We start from the raw sequence: 15,290 nt of genomic DNA, 5'->3' as shown, positions 1-15,290 counted from the left end.
AGCGAAAGCAATAATTTTTATATTTCACATTTTTCCTTTGAGAAGTTTAACACAGGCTATGTAAGGAAAAAAAAAGAGGCAAGGTTCATTGTCTAAAGAAGGAAAGCTGAAACATCCTCTGTCACATTAGTAGTGACAAAGGGCTGGGAGAACACATCAGCTTTATCTGTTTGGTAAAGCATAAAAATTAGATTTTTTAATGTCTACAGTGAAAGCAACAAAAGATGGGGTGTCTTTGACCAATGACTCTTAATTGTCTCAGCATTCCTTTTAGTACCTGCCTGAAATGAGAAAATGTCCTAGGGAGAAAGTGTGATTTACCCATTAGAGAGCAAATTGAAAGAGAGGTGTTGAAAGGATAAGGAGAAAATAATGAATAACAGCTGTTGTTCCCCTGCATATTTTCACACTGTATGAGTCTTCTTGGCTTTATAGTTCAGTAATGCAGTCCTGTTTGTCAAGAGAAATACAGAAGTCTGTTGTTGCAATAATAACTTATCATTGGCATCATAAAAAAAAAAAAAAAACAAAACCTAAACAATAAAACCTTTGACATTTTGCTATCTTCCCTTGACATACAAGCTGGAAACTGGTAAATCAGGGATAGAAGATGCTTTGTCATGTTCGTCTCTTCTGCAATTTGTGCACTATGTTTAACACGATAGAACAGTGCATTGGTTTCATCATGTTAAAATCTCTTCAGGTAGGAGCTACATACCACTGCTGAACAGATAGTTGGTCTAATGGGAGTGATAGAATACACTTTATACTGGTTATTTTAATAGAACCAGTGGAATATATAGCTCTAAATTCAACACGAAGTCCAACAGAGGCAGTTCCCTCATGCATTCTTGACTCATCTAACTAAAGCAATATTCCTCATTCTGTGCCTTAGCTCCTGCTTTTTTTGTATTTCTACATTTTTTAAAAAGTGCGAGTCCTGAGTTGAAGGTTGTTCCTGGTTGTACATATATAACTAGTTTGCCTCAAGGAAAGGCAGGCTGGGAATCAGAATCTAATACACTGTGCTTCATTATACTGGAATGAAAATGGAAAAATTGTGGTTTATGGTTTTATTTACTCTTATGCAATAGCAAAAATACCTGAGATTTTTGAAAAATTCTCTCAAGGTCATAGATTTTAAAAATTTCCTTATACCACTTTTCAAGCAGATCATAGCCGGTCATTTACAGTGTTCAATCCTGCTTACCGTAGGTTGATTTTTTAATAGGGATTTTTATACAAAATTACAATCAAAGAACTCCAAATGCAGTACAAAAATTCTTGTACAGTGATTCTTGTACTCTGATTTTACAGCAGTGGAACAAAACCCTGATTTTGTTTTCTCAGAATTATGCCATGTAGTATTTTTCCAGAATTAAAGTTTTTTTTTTTTTATTTTGTTTAAATAGATTAAAAATGCTTTTGTGGCTTTATGCAGTGTGACATCTTGAAATGTAGTGCACTGTTAATAGGATACACAGAAAAGCACACACAGAGATCTGTGCAGATTTCAGTGTGCTACTATAAACAAAGAAGGTGTTCACAAATGGCTTAGAGCTAAATTTGACAAGACAGTGCTAATCACACTGGGACATGGGAATATCTGGACAGAGGACAGTCAGCTGGCTTCATACTCATCTCCCTCAAGGCAGAGATACCTCTCACTTATTAGTAAAGCAGGGACATTGCATGAAAATTATTGCATGCGTTGATATAGGGAGAGAATTGGCTTGATTTTGTCAGGAATTTGTTTTAGTGGCAAAACAAGGTCAAACATGTGGAACTCTTCTGCTTACTGAGACTGAACTGAGAAAACTGATTAACAGACAAAATTTGATCTTGATTATTTTATAGCCTAGCTTCATCTTGATGCAACACTTTTAGCAACACTTGAGTACCAGGTTTTGAAATTAAGTGTATGCCTGATATTTGCATACAGGTATTGACTGTACATGCATATGTCATTTATTTACATGTTTGATCTGTTATCTCATAAATGGATCTCTTTTTTTCCCCACTAAAAACAAAGCTTGCACAGGAAATTTGTGAACAGATTTGATAGCTGTTCATCTGTGTGCAATAACAATTTAATGAAAACTTTGCAAAGGTATCTTATGAGACCTTAAGCATTTTGTAGTTGTGATATGAAACAAAGGACATTCTTTCTGCTGTAGTTTGAAAATAAATATAAATTTGCAAAGAAAAAAGACCACCACAGATGTGTTCACCAGCTTTTATCCTTACCATTATTGAGATTTGATACAATATTTTCAATAGACCTAATGTACCCGAAAGTGGATTTCATTCAGCATTTCCACAAAATGATTTATTTTTGTCAGTAAATAATATGAGATCCAAACTACATTCCAAGAAATAAATACAAATTAACTTTTTTATTAATTAAAAAAAAAAAAGGAACAGAACTAAGTCAGCAGACCAGTGTATTCACATTACCAGTGTTACCACTGGCTATAAAATGATTGCTTGGCTAACAATGGTGTTGCTTGTCCTATTGCTGGTGTGCATTTTTTCCATCCTATTTATATACAAAAATGCAGTACATAATCAAACAGAGTAATTCCACTTAAACCAAAGTGCCAAGTGATTCCTACAGAGGTGTATGTTGGAGGTCTAAAGATGGGATCCTCTTTCATGGACATATCCATCCCACTTCTCCTCATTTTACTGGATTTTGACTAGGCTGTAATAGTATTGAACATCGTTCTTTCATTTTATGGAAAAACTTATTCTTCCCCCTCCTCTATTTAACTGAAACACTGTAAAAAAAACTTTATGGAAAGGAGGGATGCAATTCCAAGAAAGGATATCTTTTCACCCTCTTTTTGCTCTTGGGAACCAGCTCCTGGTAACTCAGGAGTGAATGGCCTCACTTGAAGGGGTGCGGCTCTACATTTCACCCTGTCAGTGAGACTGAAATCCTCTAACTTCATTAGGTTTATCCCAGAACTGGTGCTGTTACAAACTTTGTGTGGGGGTGTGATGGTTGGAATTTGCTGGGGGATGAGCAGTGTGTTGTGTTCGTGGCACACATGAGGCTACGTGAGAGCCCGGCACGTCCATGTGGCAAAGTGTGACTGCACACAGCAGCTTGGGCTTCCTCATTTCCCTCCCCCTCTGCACTCCACTCTCAGGCCCAGGCTGGCAAATGGCAAAGGGTAATGTATCCACATGGGAAAGCAGCACATTAAGGGACTGAGAATGTGTAATGGAATCAGCCACCAGTTACAGGGATCTTTAAAAAAAATAGGAGTATCACTTGCTATTGAGTTATGGGCAATTTAAATTCCATGCAGATAAGAAACAGAGACATCAGTGCTGAACACCAATCTTGTTAACCTCTTTTAATAGAATAGGAGTCAGTGAAACACTGATACATCATTGATGCCAGGGCTCAGCAGAAGTGTCTGGCTGGCTCAGCATAATGCAGCATAATGTCACAGTGTTTGCTGCAGCTGGAGCACATAGTACTGCAGTGTGGCACTGGCAGGATTTGCCCTCTTGCTTCTAGAAATAAGTGAGAAGCCGCCAAATGAAATGAAGTCAACAGCTATTGACAGAAGAGATGAAGAAATTAAGATAATCATGGGAATGTCCTAATCTGACCCCTCTGGTAATACAGTCCCTAGCAATGTCATCTCCTCTCTCACAATGTTCCATTCAATTAACTGTTTCTCCAGATATATTGCTTTCCTGGCTACAAAGATAGCGATGGAGGCAGAGTGTTTTTTTTCGATTTCCCTTGTCTCTCCAAGCTATCAGCACAGCATCAACTCTCCTTAAAGATGCATGCCACTAAGCATGATGTATGTAATTCAGTGTGATGTATATAATAGAGCATTTAACCTCTGTCAGGAGAGAATGAATTGCAAGAAACAGAGCTGTACTTCTGAGAAACAAGCACCTGAGAAAGGCGATGTGAGTCCTAAAGATAAGCAGTGCCAGCCGGAGGCGTACACTCCGTATCTCGTACTGCACTGCAGGGATGTCAGAGCTCTTACACAGGTGCCTGCAGACAGGTGCTGACAGAGACCCTCTAAGCCTGCAGTTCCTCGCTGGCTTCTTGTCACTGATGTTATGAGGCTGCCAATTCCATTGTGTCAGAATTTCAGCACTACTTTGAGCATGCTCACATCCCAGGGATCCTTAGTGGTAGCACTGAACACAAGGGATAGGTTGCTAGCCTGACTGTTATTAATGAAGATGCAGATAAATGACAAAGGAACCAAAGGTAAAAGCTGATATCACTTGCTTTTCAGGCTGCTTGTCAGTACCCTTAAAATCACAATTTCCATTGCTTATAATTTTCCAAATTTTATTTGGGCTAAATTTTCCTGTGGTAGAGGAATTAGTTGTGGTGGGGGGGAAGGGAATGTGGGAGTGGAGGAGACTGCAATCAGAATAAGACAGCTCAAATCACTGAGCCATTTTCAGGAATGATAGAATGTTTTGGGTTGAAAGGGACCTTAAATATCTTAGTTCCAGCCCCCCCACCAGGAGCAGCAATATCACTCATTGGATCAGGTTGCTCAGGGCCCCATCCAACCTGGCCTTGAATGCTTCTGGGGATTGGGAGATAATCTTGCAATGTGAAAAAGTTCTGGTGCCTTTTTTGGAGAGGAGGAGGCTTCAGTAGATATGGGGAAGGGCAGCTTGAGGATGTGGGAAGAACAGACAATATTTGAGCAAGGAGACTGGATCCGAGTCCCAAATAGGCAGCAGAAAAAAGGGAGAGAGGGGAGGTGGGACAGTCACCAAAGAGCAAGGTTGCAGAAGTAAAGCAAGATTTACTAGAACAGGAGCTGGCAAAAGAAGATATTTAGCATGGGAAGGACAATTTGAACTGGAAAAGAATAACTTGGTAATGTCAGAACAGGGTAAGGAGATTGAGGTGAAGGACTGAGGACAGGAAGACTTCCAAGTGCTTAAAAATGGGGAAATAATGGGAAAACAGTCAAAAGGCATGAGAAAGGTACTTCTTAGTGAAAGACATTAGGCCCAGATGTCTTGATCCCAGACTTGATCTAAAGAGAGGTCTGAAAGCTAGAACCTGAGACTGGTTAATAAGAAGTAAGATGAAAAGCCAACATTGGGAAGATACAAGACTAAAATATTAGTACATTGAGGAGAAGGGAGAGGGGAATTGAGTTGGGAATAAAATAGGTGTTGGAGTTGTAGCCCCAGTGTACTTTTCCAAAGTCAGCAGACCCTATTCCAGCAAAGCTTGAGAAACCTGCTGCAAAGGTTCCATCACCTTCTAGCCAGACTCCAAATTAGTACCAATAACAGTTACTCTTTTAGCTCTAAGAGCAAAATCCTGCATCATAGGCTTGAATTTTTCTGTCCAGGTCCTATAATTGCATGGCCTGATGATTTTTTCCTTCCTGATTTTTCCATTTGTATTTGTATAACATAGCAATTCACGTCTAGACTGTAAAGTGGAACAATTTTAATGCTGCAGTCAGTCACCCAAAACCCCAGAAACTTAAAGAAAAAATTCTGTGAGATTCACATATGACTTTTAACTCATCACATATAAATGTTCAGTAGTTGTCTAAATCTAACAAGATTAATTCAGGCTGTTGTTTGATAGAAACCTTCAGACAACTGATTGTGTCCTAGAAGAAGAGGATGTCTTCTAAAAATGTCCTAAAATGTCAAAAATCCACAGGGCAGGCAAGAGGATAATCTCTCTGGCACAATCTGTGTCTTTACTGTCTCTGAAGGATGATCAGTTTAACTTAGAAATGCCTAGTTTAGCTTGACAATAGCTTTTAGATATCTCAAGCTAGGTAATATGAATCCAAATTGCATGTATCTATATTTGTTTGTCTGATTTGAGAGACTGAAGTAGGACCTGTAGAAGTGTTTAAAGTCCATCCCTCCCAGGGTTTGCAAGTGCAAATTCCCTCTTGCATTTTTGTGTCCTAAATACCTTGAATACTATGGATCTGAGGCTCAGAACTGCATTTGATATGAATGAGAATCATACCTTAAATGCAGTATAATTCAAGTCTATGGAAAAATGAAGTCCTCATTGTCTAAAACTGGCCAGCCAGATTTAAAGAGCCTTTTTAGCCACTTGGTATAAAATGGCAGCAGTAGTCCCTTAAGGCTCTGTGGAGTCTGTTTAATTCCTGCAGCCACCATGGTTACTGGAAGAATCTTAATATCACAGAATTGACTGGGATGGAAGGGACCTTAAAAATCATCTAGATCCAATTCCCCTGGCCATCAGAGCAGCATTTTGAAATCTTGTCTTGTTTTTCCTAAGAAAGAAAGCCATTGGAGTGTTCAGGCTGAGCAGAGAAGAAGTGATTTGCTGAAAAGCCAAGTATTATCTTCTCATCACCTATTCTGAGCTCTGAGAGAGGGAAGGGACTTGTGAAAAACAGGAGGTGGTGGTGCCATTGACTGCCATAATGCATATACACACGCAAGCTGAATTTAAGTTGTGTAGACAGCCATAATTCTGGCATTTTTCTAACTTTCTGATGCTCACTCACATAGCCTTTATAATGCTGTTTTGACACACAATTGTCTGTGAGTGTAAGATGTGTCTGTGGTGTATTCCAGCTGGGAATTTTGCCTAAGATCCTCCCCTTTTTAATTTCCCTTAAAAGCCTTCATGCATGCCTTTATTTGCCCAAACATAATACTCAATATATTATTCACTGCAAAATTTATCAAAATATTCAATATATTTCATATCAAGCAGAAAAATATGGGATACAATGTCTGGTTTTGATATGAATGTAGATACTCAGATACAGGTATCATACATAGGTAAATGTTTCGAAGTAGGTTTTCTCTGATAGAGACCTTGAAGAACACTATCACAATGTTTTTAAAGCTGTATACTCAATATTTTAATCACCTTCCTCTGCTCACATTTTTGTTGATTTCTTTCCTGTTTGAGCAACAGCGACAGTCCATTATGAGACATTGCGTTCCTGCACATCCTAGTATTCACAATATGAAATACAGAATAGCAAATAATTGTGATGTTACCTTATTAAAAAATTTTTACTGTCTCATATTTTAAATTTTCTCCTGACATTTTTTCATTTGTGTGCTTTAAGAATTCCACAGATCCCACTTTCCAAGTTACTGATGTGGTTTTACTCTGTGAAACAGAAGTCTCTGTATAATTAGCATTTTGTTAGTCAGCCAAGTATCTCTCTGGCCTCCAGGCAGTACTGCAGCATGAGAATAAAAAAAGAGTCTGACATTTTTCCATTACATTTACCTCCTGTCTTCCTAAACTGGTTCTTTCTTCAAAATAGCAGGTCATATAATATAATTTTTTTTTTTTTTGTTACTGAAACACTTTGTGGCTAAAACAGACATTTTAAATTCTTGTTGTTTCTGTTTTCTCACCTTTACAGAATTTATATTTATCTTTAGCTATATTTATACTGTAAAAAATTATTGTATATAAAATATGCATTATATAGGAAAATATATATATTCTTACTATCCAAGAATACTTATATTTTATATATCTATATAATGAAATATATATGGAATTTTTACATATGTATGAAGTACATATTAAATTAATTTCCACCTGAATATATATGGCCCAGTTAGAAACTGAAAAATAGGAAATCTAAACTTTGTCAGATGTATCTTCCTAAATAAGAATTTTGAAAAATATGTATTTTTTTAAATGGTGCTGTAGTTAGAGGAAATTTAAAATACAAAAAATTATAAGAGTGTTTTCCACCTGAAATGCAGAGCTAATCCTGGAAATTATTTCCTTGGGTATTCATTCTCTCAGCACTGCAAGAGATCTCTCATATTGTTGGCAAATACTCCATAATAAAATATGGTTTCACATGCACACCAAGTACCTTTCCGACTAAAATAAATACTTTAAATACATTGAAACATGTATGTTTAATTGTGGGTTTATTAATTTATTTATTTACATAGAAAGGATTAAGAGGACATGAATATGGAGTCATAGGTATAATTTTTTAAAATATTAAGTGAATGCTCTGTTAAAGCATCTTTTATGCATAAGCATTGTTAAGCACCCTCTTGAGAGAAAGTTTTGGGGTTTTTTTGCATTTGAACATATATTAGTACATATATTAATATATAATTTTCATTATATATGAAACTCAGGTCTATGTATTAACTGCAGAATAGCTGAGGGCTTCATTTCCAGATGCACATTTTGCTTTTACTTTATGTTGATTGGCAGCACACTGGAAATCTAGAAGGGATTAAATGGCCTCTAAAGGAAATGCCTCAAAAGGAAATTTTAAATCCTGCCCTGGCTGCCTCTGAAACCTGCAGTGACTTTACCTGGACCTGCAAGGGAGCTGTATGAATTCTCAGGCGATGTCACAGTGCCAATAAACCTAACATTCAGAGGGAGGGAAAGAAAACCTGTCTTGACACTGCATGACCTGCTACTGTTCAATCAGACAAAGAGAAAATACCTGCTTCTGAGGATCCATCCTTTCAATTCTTCAAAGAACTGTAGAGCTGTGATGCCTTCATGAATTTGCTTATATTATGAGCAGGGAAAGAGTGGGAGATCCATGCTTGTTTTTCCCCCACTGAAGCCAAGAAAAAAATTGTTTGATTAAAAACTCATGGTGCTTTTCTAAAGAGGTTACTATTTTTCTTCCCTTTCCTGATGCAGCTTCTGTTCTCTCTCATTGCTCTCTTTCCATGGTAGGAGAGCAGGTGTGAGGCAGATGCTTTGGCAGATAGAAATGTTCTAGTACTATAATTATAATCAACATTTCTGTGTAAAATACCCAAGGGTTTATGCATGCACAACACATATAGGAAGTTCCACATGGAGTTTTCAGTTTCTTGCTCTTAGTCATAAATACAAAGATCTTTAATTTTCTGGAGAAAATTAAAGATATTTTAGGGGAATTAGGGTGTTTAAGGTGGGGGGGGGGGGGGGTGTCAGCGGTAGGATGCCCCTGAAAGTAACAGCTTGACCAAGCTTAATCCTCCCTTGTATTCAAGGTGCCCTTAGTATAATGGAATGAGAGGAAGCACAGTGAATATTCTGCAAAGGCTTGGATTTATGAATGGCATCAGCTTCAGCCTGCCCACCCTTTAAGTATGCATGTAAGGCTGACTGTGGAGAAGGAGCATGTGCAGCACAAGACTGTGTTTTTTACATGGACATGGGATTCCCTACTGGCCAAGTAGGACAAATCATTATGGAACAGTAATGGAACTCAAGGCTGGAAAGCTTTCTGGGAGCACTCCCTGGAGGAGGAAGACACAGTTTTTGTGTCTTCCTCTGTGCTGAACATGCAAACCATGGTGGCAGTTGGCATAATGGCTTTCCAAGGCAGACAAAAGAAATTAGCTCAGCCAAATAGCACACCTCAGTGAGCACCTGAGCCAGGGATATAATTTTTAATAAATCATTTACTTCAAAAGGTTCATCTCTGTGTGTGCAAATGTGCCTGTTTCTTTGTTTTTGTTGTATAACTGTGTGCAGGTGGAGAAATACATGAATTTTGTTTGCTTATTTAAAAACACAGATCTCCATTTTTGATACATTATGCACAAACTGTGTTTTCTCTTCTTTCAAACCAAACTGATGTGTACCAAGGAAGTCTGTCAGCAAGATTGACCGATGCACCACGTCTCTCTGCTCTCTTATTGAGCTGGGCTGCTATGATTGAGTGTCCCATGAGAACATTACACAGATTCATATTTATCATTTAAGATTTATTACCTGGATATCTCAAGTATTGTGTTTAGAGTCTTTATTTCCATAAACTATCATTGCAGTAAATATAATAGAGGCAAATGCAGAATGTGTGAAAACCCCAGCTTTCAGTGTAGAAGGGAAAGGGTCTGCTAGCATTCAGGATTAAAAGAAAGAAAGAGAATGTAGAAGTGCTTTAAAAAGGAGGATTGAAGACAAGGTGACAGATGCAGGAGAGCACGCCAGTTGGAGTGACTCATTATTGAAAGGGCAAATCTGAAAACACTCTGCATGCCTGAGAGAAGATGACAAAATCCAAACAGCAGACAACAAAGATTGGTGCAAACACTCAAAAGAAGTCAGACATATAAACAGGGATTAGATCTATACTCCACATGAAAGTGCTTTGTGTGACTGCTGGGATGGAGGTTAGCAAACAGGAATATTTAATTTTAAATGTTTATAGTGGTAAGAATCTGATAGAAAATAATCATTGTTATACTGTACTACAATGGAGTTCAAATACATCTGAATAACATAAAAAAACTACACCATTAGAAGTAGTGTTTGTTAAAAAAAAGCTCAGCCTCACATTGGTAACAGAAAGAACATGTGCTGTAAAATCAATTTGAGTTGGAATTTCCTACCAGGAAGTAACAATAGCTAAAAACTAGTTATAATTATCTGATTTTTCTTCATAAACAAAATAATTATTTTTTAAAAATACTGAGAAATCAGCTTGGACAATCTATAGGACATCTCAAAGCTGGTAGAACCAGCAACACTCTGAGCATGCCTGTCCCTCTCTGATAACAAGCGTGGGAGTCTGCCTGGCAAATTCTGACAAAATATTTACCTGTTCAGTGGGTAAAGTTCAGCATGATAAATCCACCTGATGATCGAGGTTGTGCTTCTGGTGACTCATACAGAGAGTGACAACAGCTGCAAAGCACCCTCAGATTAAAGGCTGCAAGGGTCAGATAGGTGCAAAGGGGACTGCAGTTGTCTGCAGGGGGATTAAGAAAAAGTCAAAGCACGCTACTGTTCAGAGATAACCAGTTTAAATAGTACCAGCTCTTTGCCCAACTAGTCAGGTGATCCACAAGAAGAAAAGCCATTCTAGATTTAATCCTGAGCAGTTTAAAGGAAGTAATTGTACATATGACTATGGAAGAATAGCTCTGTAGCCATTTAAGCTATTCAAATACAGTATCCCTGCAAAAAATGGAAAAGACGCCAACATCTCAAGATCAAGAACGAAGCTTCTTGCAAATGGTGAAATTAGTCAAAAATAAATTACAAGAGTCATAAAAAATAAATTAAAGGTGAATTTATATGGCTTTATATGTGAGGGAGTAAGCATGACTTGTAAAGGTTGAAGTCACTCATTACCAATGAACTAAACATTGTTTATAAAAGCTCATTAAGTGCAGGCATAAAAATGAAAGAGAAACCATGATTTTACCACACTTTGGGCCACTGGTGAGACTCTGTCTTGAGTATTGCATGGACTTTGTCTCCACTGATACAGTATAACTAAAAAAGGGTACAGATAGGCAGCAATTACAAGCAGAGAATGAGAAGACCACCTAGGTAAGGGGAGGAAATATTAGGACTATTTTCTCTTATGTTACTTTTCAGCATAGAAAAAAAAAAGGTGGCTAAAATAATTTTATTGAATATCTGTAAATCATTAATGATATAGAATTTAAATAGCTATTTTTACATAGCTGTGGAACATTACAGTTTTTAAATTATCAGAAGATGCTTTTTCATATAACCTGTGATTAAAACTACAAATTCATTGCTAGAGGATGTCACAGAGACCAAAAGCATTGAGAAGTTTAAAAAACTACCAGAAAAAGATAAGGCAGATGCATCACATCCTTCTCAGCATCCGGTATCAGAGAGCTGGACTGGTGCCCTGCCTATCTGCAGGTTGCTATTCTCACATTCCAACCAAAGTAATTTAAAAATTGAAAAAAAACAAAACAAAACAAAACAAAACAAAAACCTAAAAAAACCCCCAAAAAACCCCCAAAAAACCCACCCCAAACCTAAATATTCTTTTTCCCACTTCTACCCATCAGATAATAACCTTTGATTATTGCAAACCAGGCTGGATTCCAAATATGAATTTCAAGATGAACAGCTCCAGCTAAGTTATCATATCCCAGGGGTTCTCATTTGTAAATGAAAAATAAACATGAATATTAAGTCTTTCTAGCTGAATTTAGCACAGCAGCTCTCTGTCAGGTTATTTTAAAGAAGATAAGTATCTTTAATTCATATTAAATACATCTCTTTCAATGCACAGTTTGGTTATTTCCACTTCCACATTCTTCTTTCATAATGAGGATTTGGTGAGAAAAACTTTTAATAGAATAGGGTCATTTTCAGACTGATTCCACTGCTTCCATAGCTACTTGAAAATCACAGAAAATGGAGTTGTCCTTATTTGCCTTTCTCTGGTGCTCAGTGTGTGAGACACCATGGGCAAAGAGTGATAAATTTAATTAAGCTCCGTAAGCAGCAGCATTCTGTCTCAGTTAAAATTAACACTTCCCCTTATGCCTGAGCAAACACAAAGATCTGGTCTCAGCTTGGGAATAGTTCAGAGTGCTAATGCAAACAACACAACTACAGCTATTATCTACAAATGGTCCTGAAATGTTTTCAAGCGTGTGTTGATGCCACTTCTCACTCAGGAAGTTTACTTGACTCTGTTATTCTGTATCCTATGAGCAGAATCTTTTGTATCAATAAGTGAAACTATTTCTTTGGGATCGGGATGGGAGGATCTGTGCTAAAACTCTAGGTAGTCCTCCCACAGCTAAAAAAACCCCAACCAACCAACAAACCAAACGAAAAACCACAAATCCCAAACCGTCAAGTTACTAGAATTATATCTGCAGTTATTCCCTACTGCAAGAAGAAGGTCAGATTTTCACAATTCCACTACCACAGCCTGGAGGGGCTGTGGTTACTTTTGTCCAAGTGTGCATCAGCCCAATCTACATCTTACACAGAGAAGTAAAAGGCACATATATGAAAAGGCACATATATGCATATATGCAGTTGTCCATGGTTATATGTGAGTTCATATATTGGCCAATAGGGGCCAACAATGGCGCATGAGCATTGAGTGCATCTCTGTGCCAGACCAGCCACTTGCTCCATCTGCCCCAGCAGACTTCCCTCTCTATCTAAGGGGCTGTGTAACCCTCCACTTTCCAGAATTCCCTTCATTTGTGTTGTTCTTTTATCTGCTGACTGGTGTTTGAGGTGGGGGTGCAGAGGAACTGTGCAGGAGTTACCCATCCTCACACTGTGGAAGTGCCCCATGATCTCACATGTTTGGAGCTCCGGGATCTCTGGGGAAGAATGGCTCTGCCCAGGCCGTACTCAGAGAGGAAAAGCATCACAGCCATGAACTCATCCTCGAGAACACTATTTGGGAGTTACAATGTGGTAAAGAGTTGCCTGAGCAGTGGCAGCACAGCTGAGGTCCAGGGGGCCTGCTGGGGTGTCTGAGGTTCTTCCTGAGGGATTTTAGGCCAGGCATCTTTGGAGCACTGTGGAGATGACTGCATTGCACACTGGCCCAGTGATGCATCAGAAATGCGGGAATTTTTGCTTTTGAAAGAATCCATATTTAAGCTCATCAGTGAACATATGGTAATGTGATTTCTATTGCTGTTTCTTATGGCTTTGATTACAATGGAGGCAAAGAAAGCCGAAGGGGTTTCTATATTGTCAGTATTTCTGTAAAAGGAAACCAAAGCACCTGCATTTGTTTGCACTGGAAGGCATCAGGCCTTGTGACCTGGTTACTTGCCTTGATACTTTTTATTATCTCTATTTCATCTAAACTGATGCCAAAAAATGCAGATTTCACTTGCTGAGTTTTTACGCTTGCCATTTTGTGTTCTACTGCTAAGTGCCAAATTTTATTTTGCAAAATCTGAAAACAGGAAAATGCTTGTGTCTAAGGTTATTTTTCATTTGAAATACAGTATAATTATATTATTTAAATAAGTCTCCAATGTTTTAAGAGCTGAAAGCTCAATTGACCAAATTAATGTTGCATTCAGCCAGCAAGTCATCCAGCTCTGACTCTTCCTGACTCTAAACTGCAGCTTGTTTACAAACACATACAGGTTTAGCAAGCAGCCATTTTGGCCTGTGTGAATTTTGTCTTTTAGGTTCTGCAGGAAGAATCAATTGGTTTAAAGGATCCCTATTATTTCACTATCTTTGTTTTCAACTGTGTTTTGTTTCCTCTTAGGAGCCCCACTCTCATTCATCATGTTTCTTTTGTTCCCTTTTATTATCAGGCTGTGTTCTAAGAGAATATGAGCTAAACACCAAACACCCCTTTGTCCTTATCGTTATCATCAGGATCAGTTCCCTTTACATTTTCACATCTGACCAGCCTTCCTGAAACTCAGAATTATATTACAATTAGAAATGCTCTAGACATAATATGCACAGGAACTTCCTATTCATATTCACAGAGTTGTGTATTTTGAACTCAGCAGACAAACAAGCCACTGCCTTTGGAGTGCTAAATTCAGGGACAAGGCAGGGTGGGCTGTGATCTGCTCTGGGATATGCCCATTTTATCTGCCACAGTTATCAGCTGAAAAGGGATTATTGATCCTTATAAACATGTGGGAGGTCTCAGCTCTGTTTTGCACTTGGATATATCTGTTTGTTATTTCAGACTGAAAGGACTAAAGCTCAGGTTTTCAACTTCCCCAGAAAATGGTCTATCGAGAAGCACCAGGACATGCTGGTGGGAAAGGGTTATCCTGGAAGTAGGAAAGTCACACTATTCTCAAAATCCTCATTCACAGATTAGGTAGTTAAAATGTACTTTGTAACTCAAACATATATATTTATTTTTCCTTTGCTTTCAAGACTTCCTTGTGCAGATCTATTTCCAACAATATCTTGTTTCTTCCTGCAGTTCCAATTTTAACTCCACCTGTTGGCACTTCATCAGGATGAGAATGACCTGCCTTTTCTTCAGAGATCAGCAGAGAAAAGAAGCTGAATGTGTGCTGTCTGCATCTATTCCCTCATTAACTGTGCTGGTAGTATGAAATCATTCATTATTTTCCTTCCTTGCTGTAAACCTTGGGAGTGTATTTTGATAACCTTGACAGTCCTCTGTGCAGGTTTTGCTGTACCCTCAATCAACTCAGTGCACAAAATGAGGCAAGCAAAATACAGAGTTTGCAGGAATGATTACTTGTGAGTTTAGAGACTTCTTGTCTTCCTGTTGGCCAGAACTTACGGAGAAGATTCAAGATGAGCAGTTCTTTGGAGGATGATCTTTATGTTCTGTCCTAATCCATGGAGATTTTGTGTAACATTCTTCTTAGGCTTCACATTTCCATAATGAAAAATAAAAATAGATGCTAAGTACATTCCTTGTTCCAGGTGCACAAAAAGCTGAGCGGGAAATCTGCAGATCATTGTGGTGCATCCAATATCCTATGTGCTGTTTCTCATATAATCTTTCTTTTCTGATTCTTGTGTCTAATAAAGAAAATCTGTACAGTTA

The 15,290-nt window shown here is 38.1% G+C and overlaps 1 protein-coding gene across 1 annotated transcript in view; it reads left to right on the top strand.

Moving 5' to 3' along the window:
- The window catches only part of LOC116183429 (uncharacterized), a 20,763-nt gene extending 5,473 nt beyond the window's left edge, over positions 1 to 15,290 (top strand). Inside the window, exon 3 of the mRNA XM_085576213.1 lies at positions 14,691 to 15,290. Coding sequence (XP_085432339.1) covers positions 14,691 to 14,826 — 136 coding nt within the window. The 3' untranslated portion in view covers positions 14,827 to 15,290. The remainder of the gene's footprint in view (positions 1 to 14,690) is intronic.

This window comes from Lonchura striata, chromosome 3 (genome assembly GCF_050655825.1).
Source record: "Lonchura striata isolate lonStrDom1 chromosome 3, ASM5065582v1, whole genome shotgun sequence".
Taxonomy (NCBI): domain Eukaryota; kingdom Metazoa; phylum Chordata; class Aves; order Passeriformes; family Estrildidae; genus Lonchura; species Lonchura striata.
The sequence above is the reverse complement of the archived record's forward strand: the minus strand, read 5'-3'. Positions and strand labels throughout refer to the sequence as shown.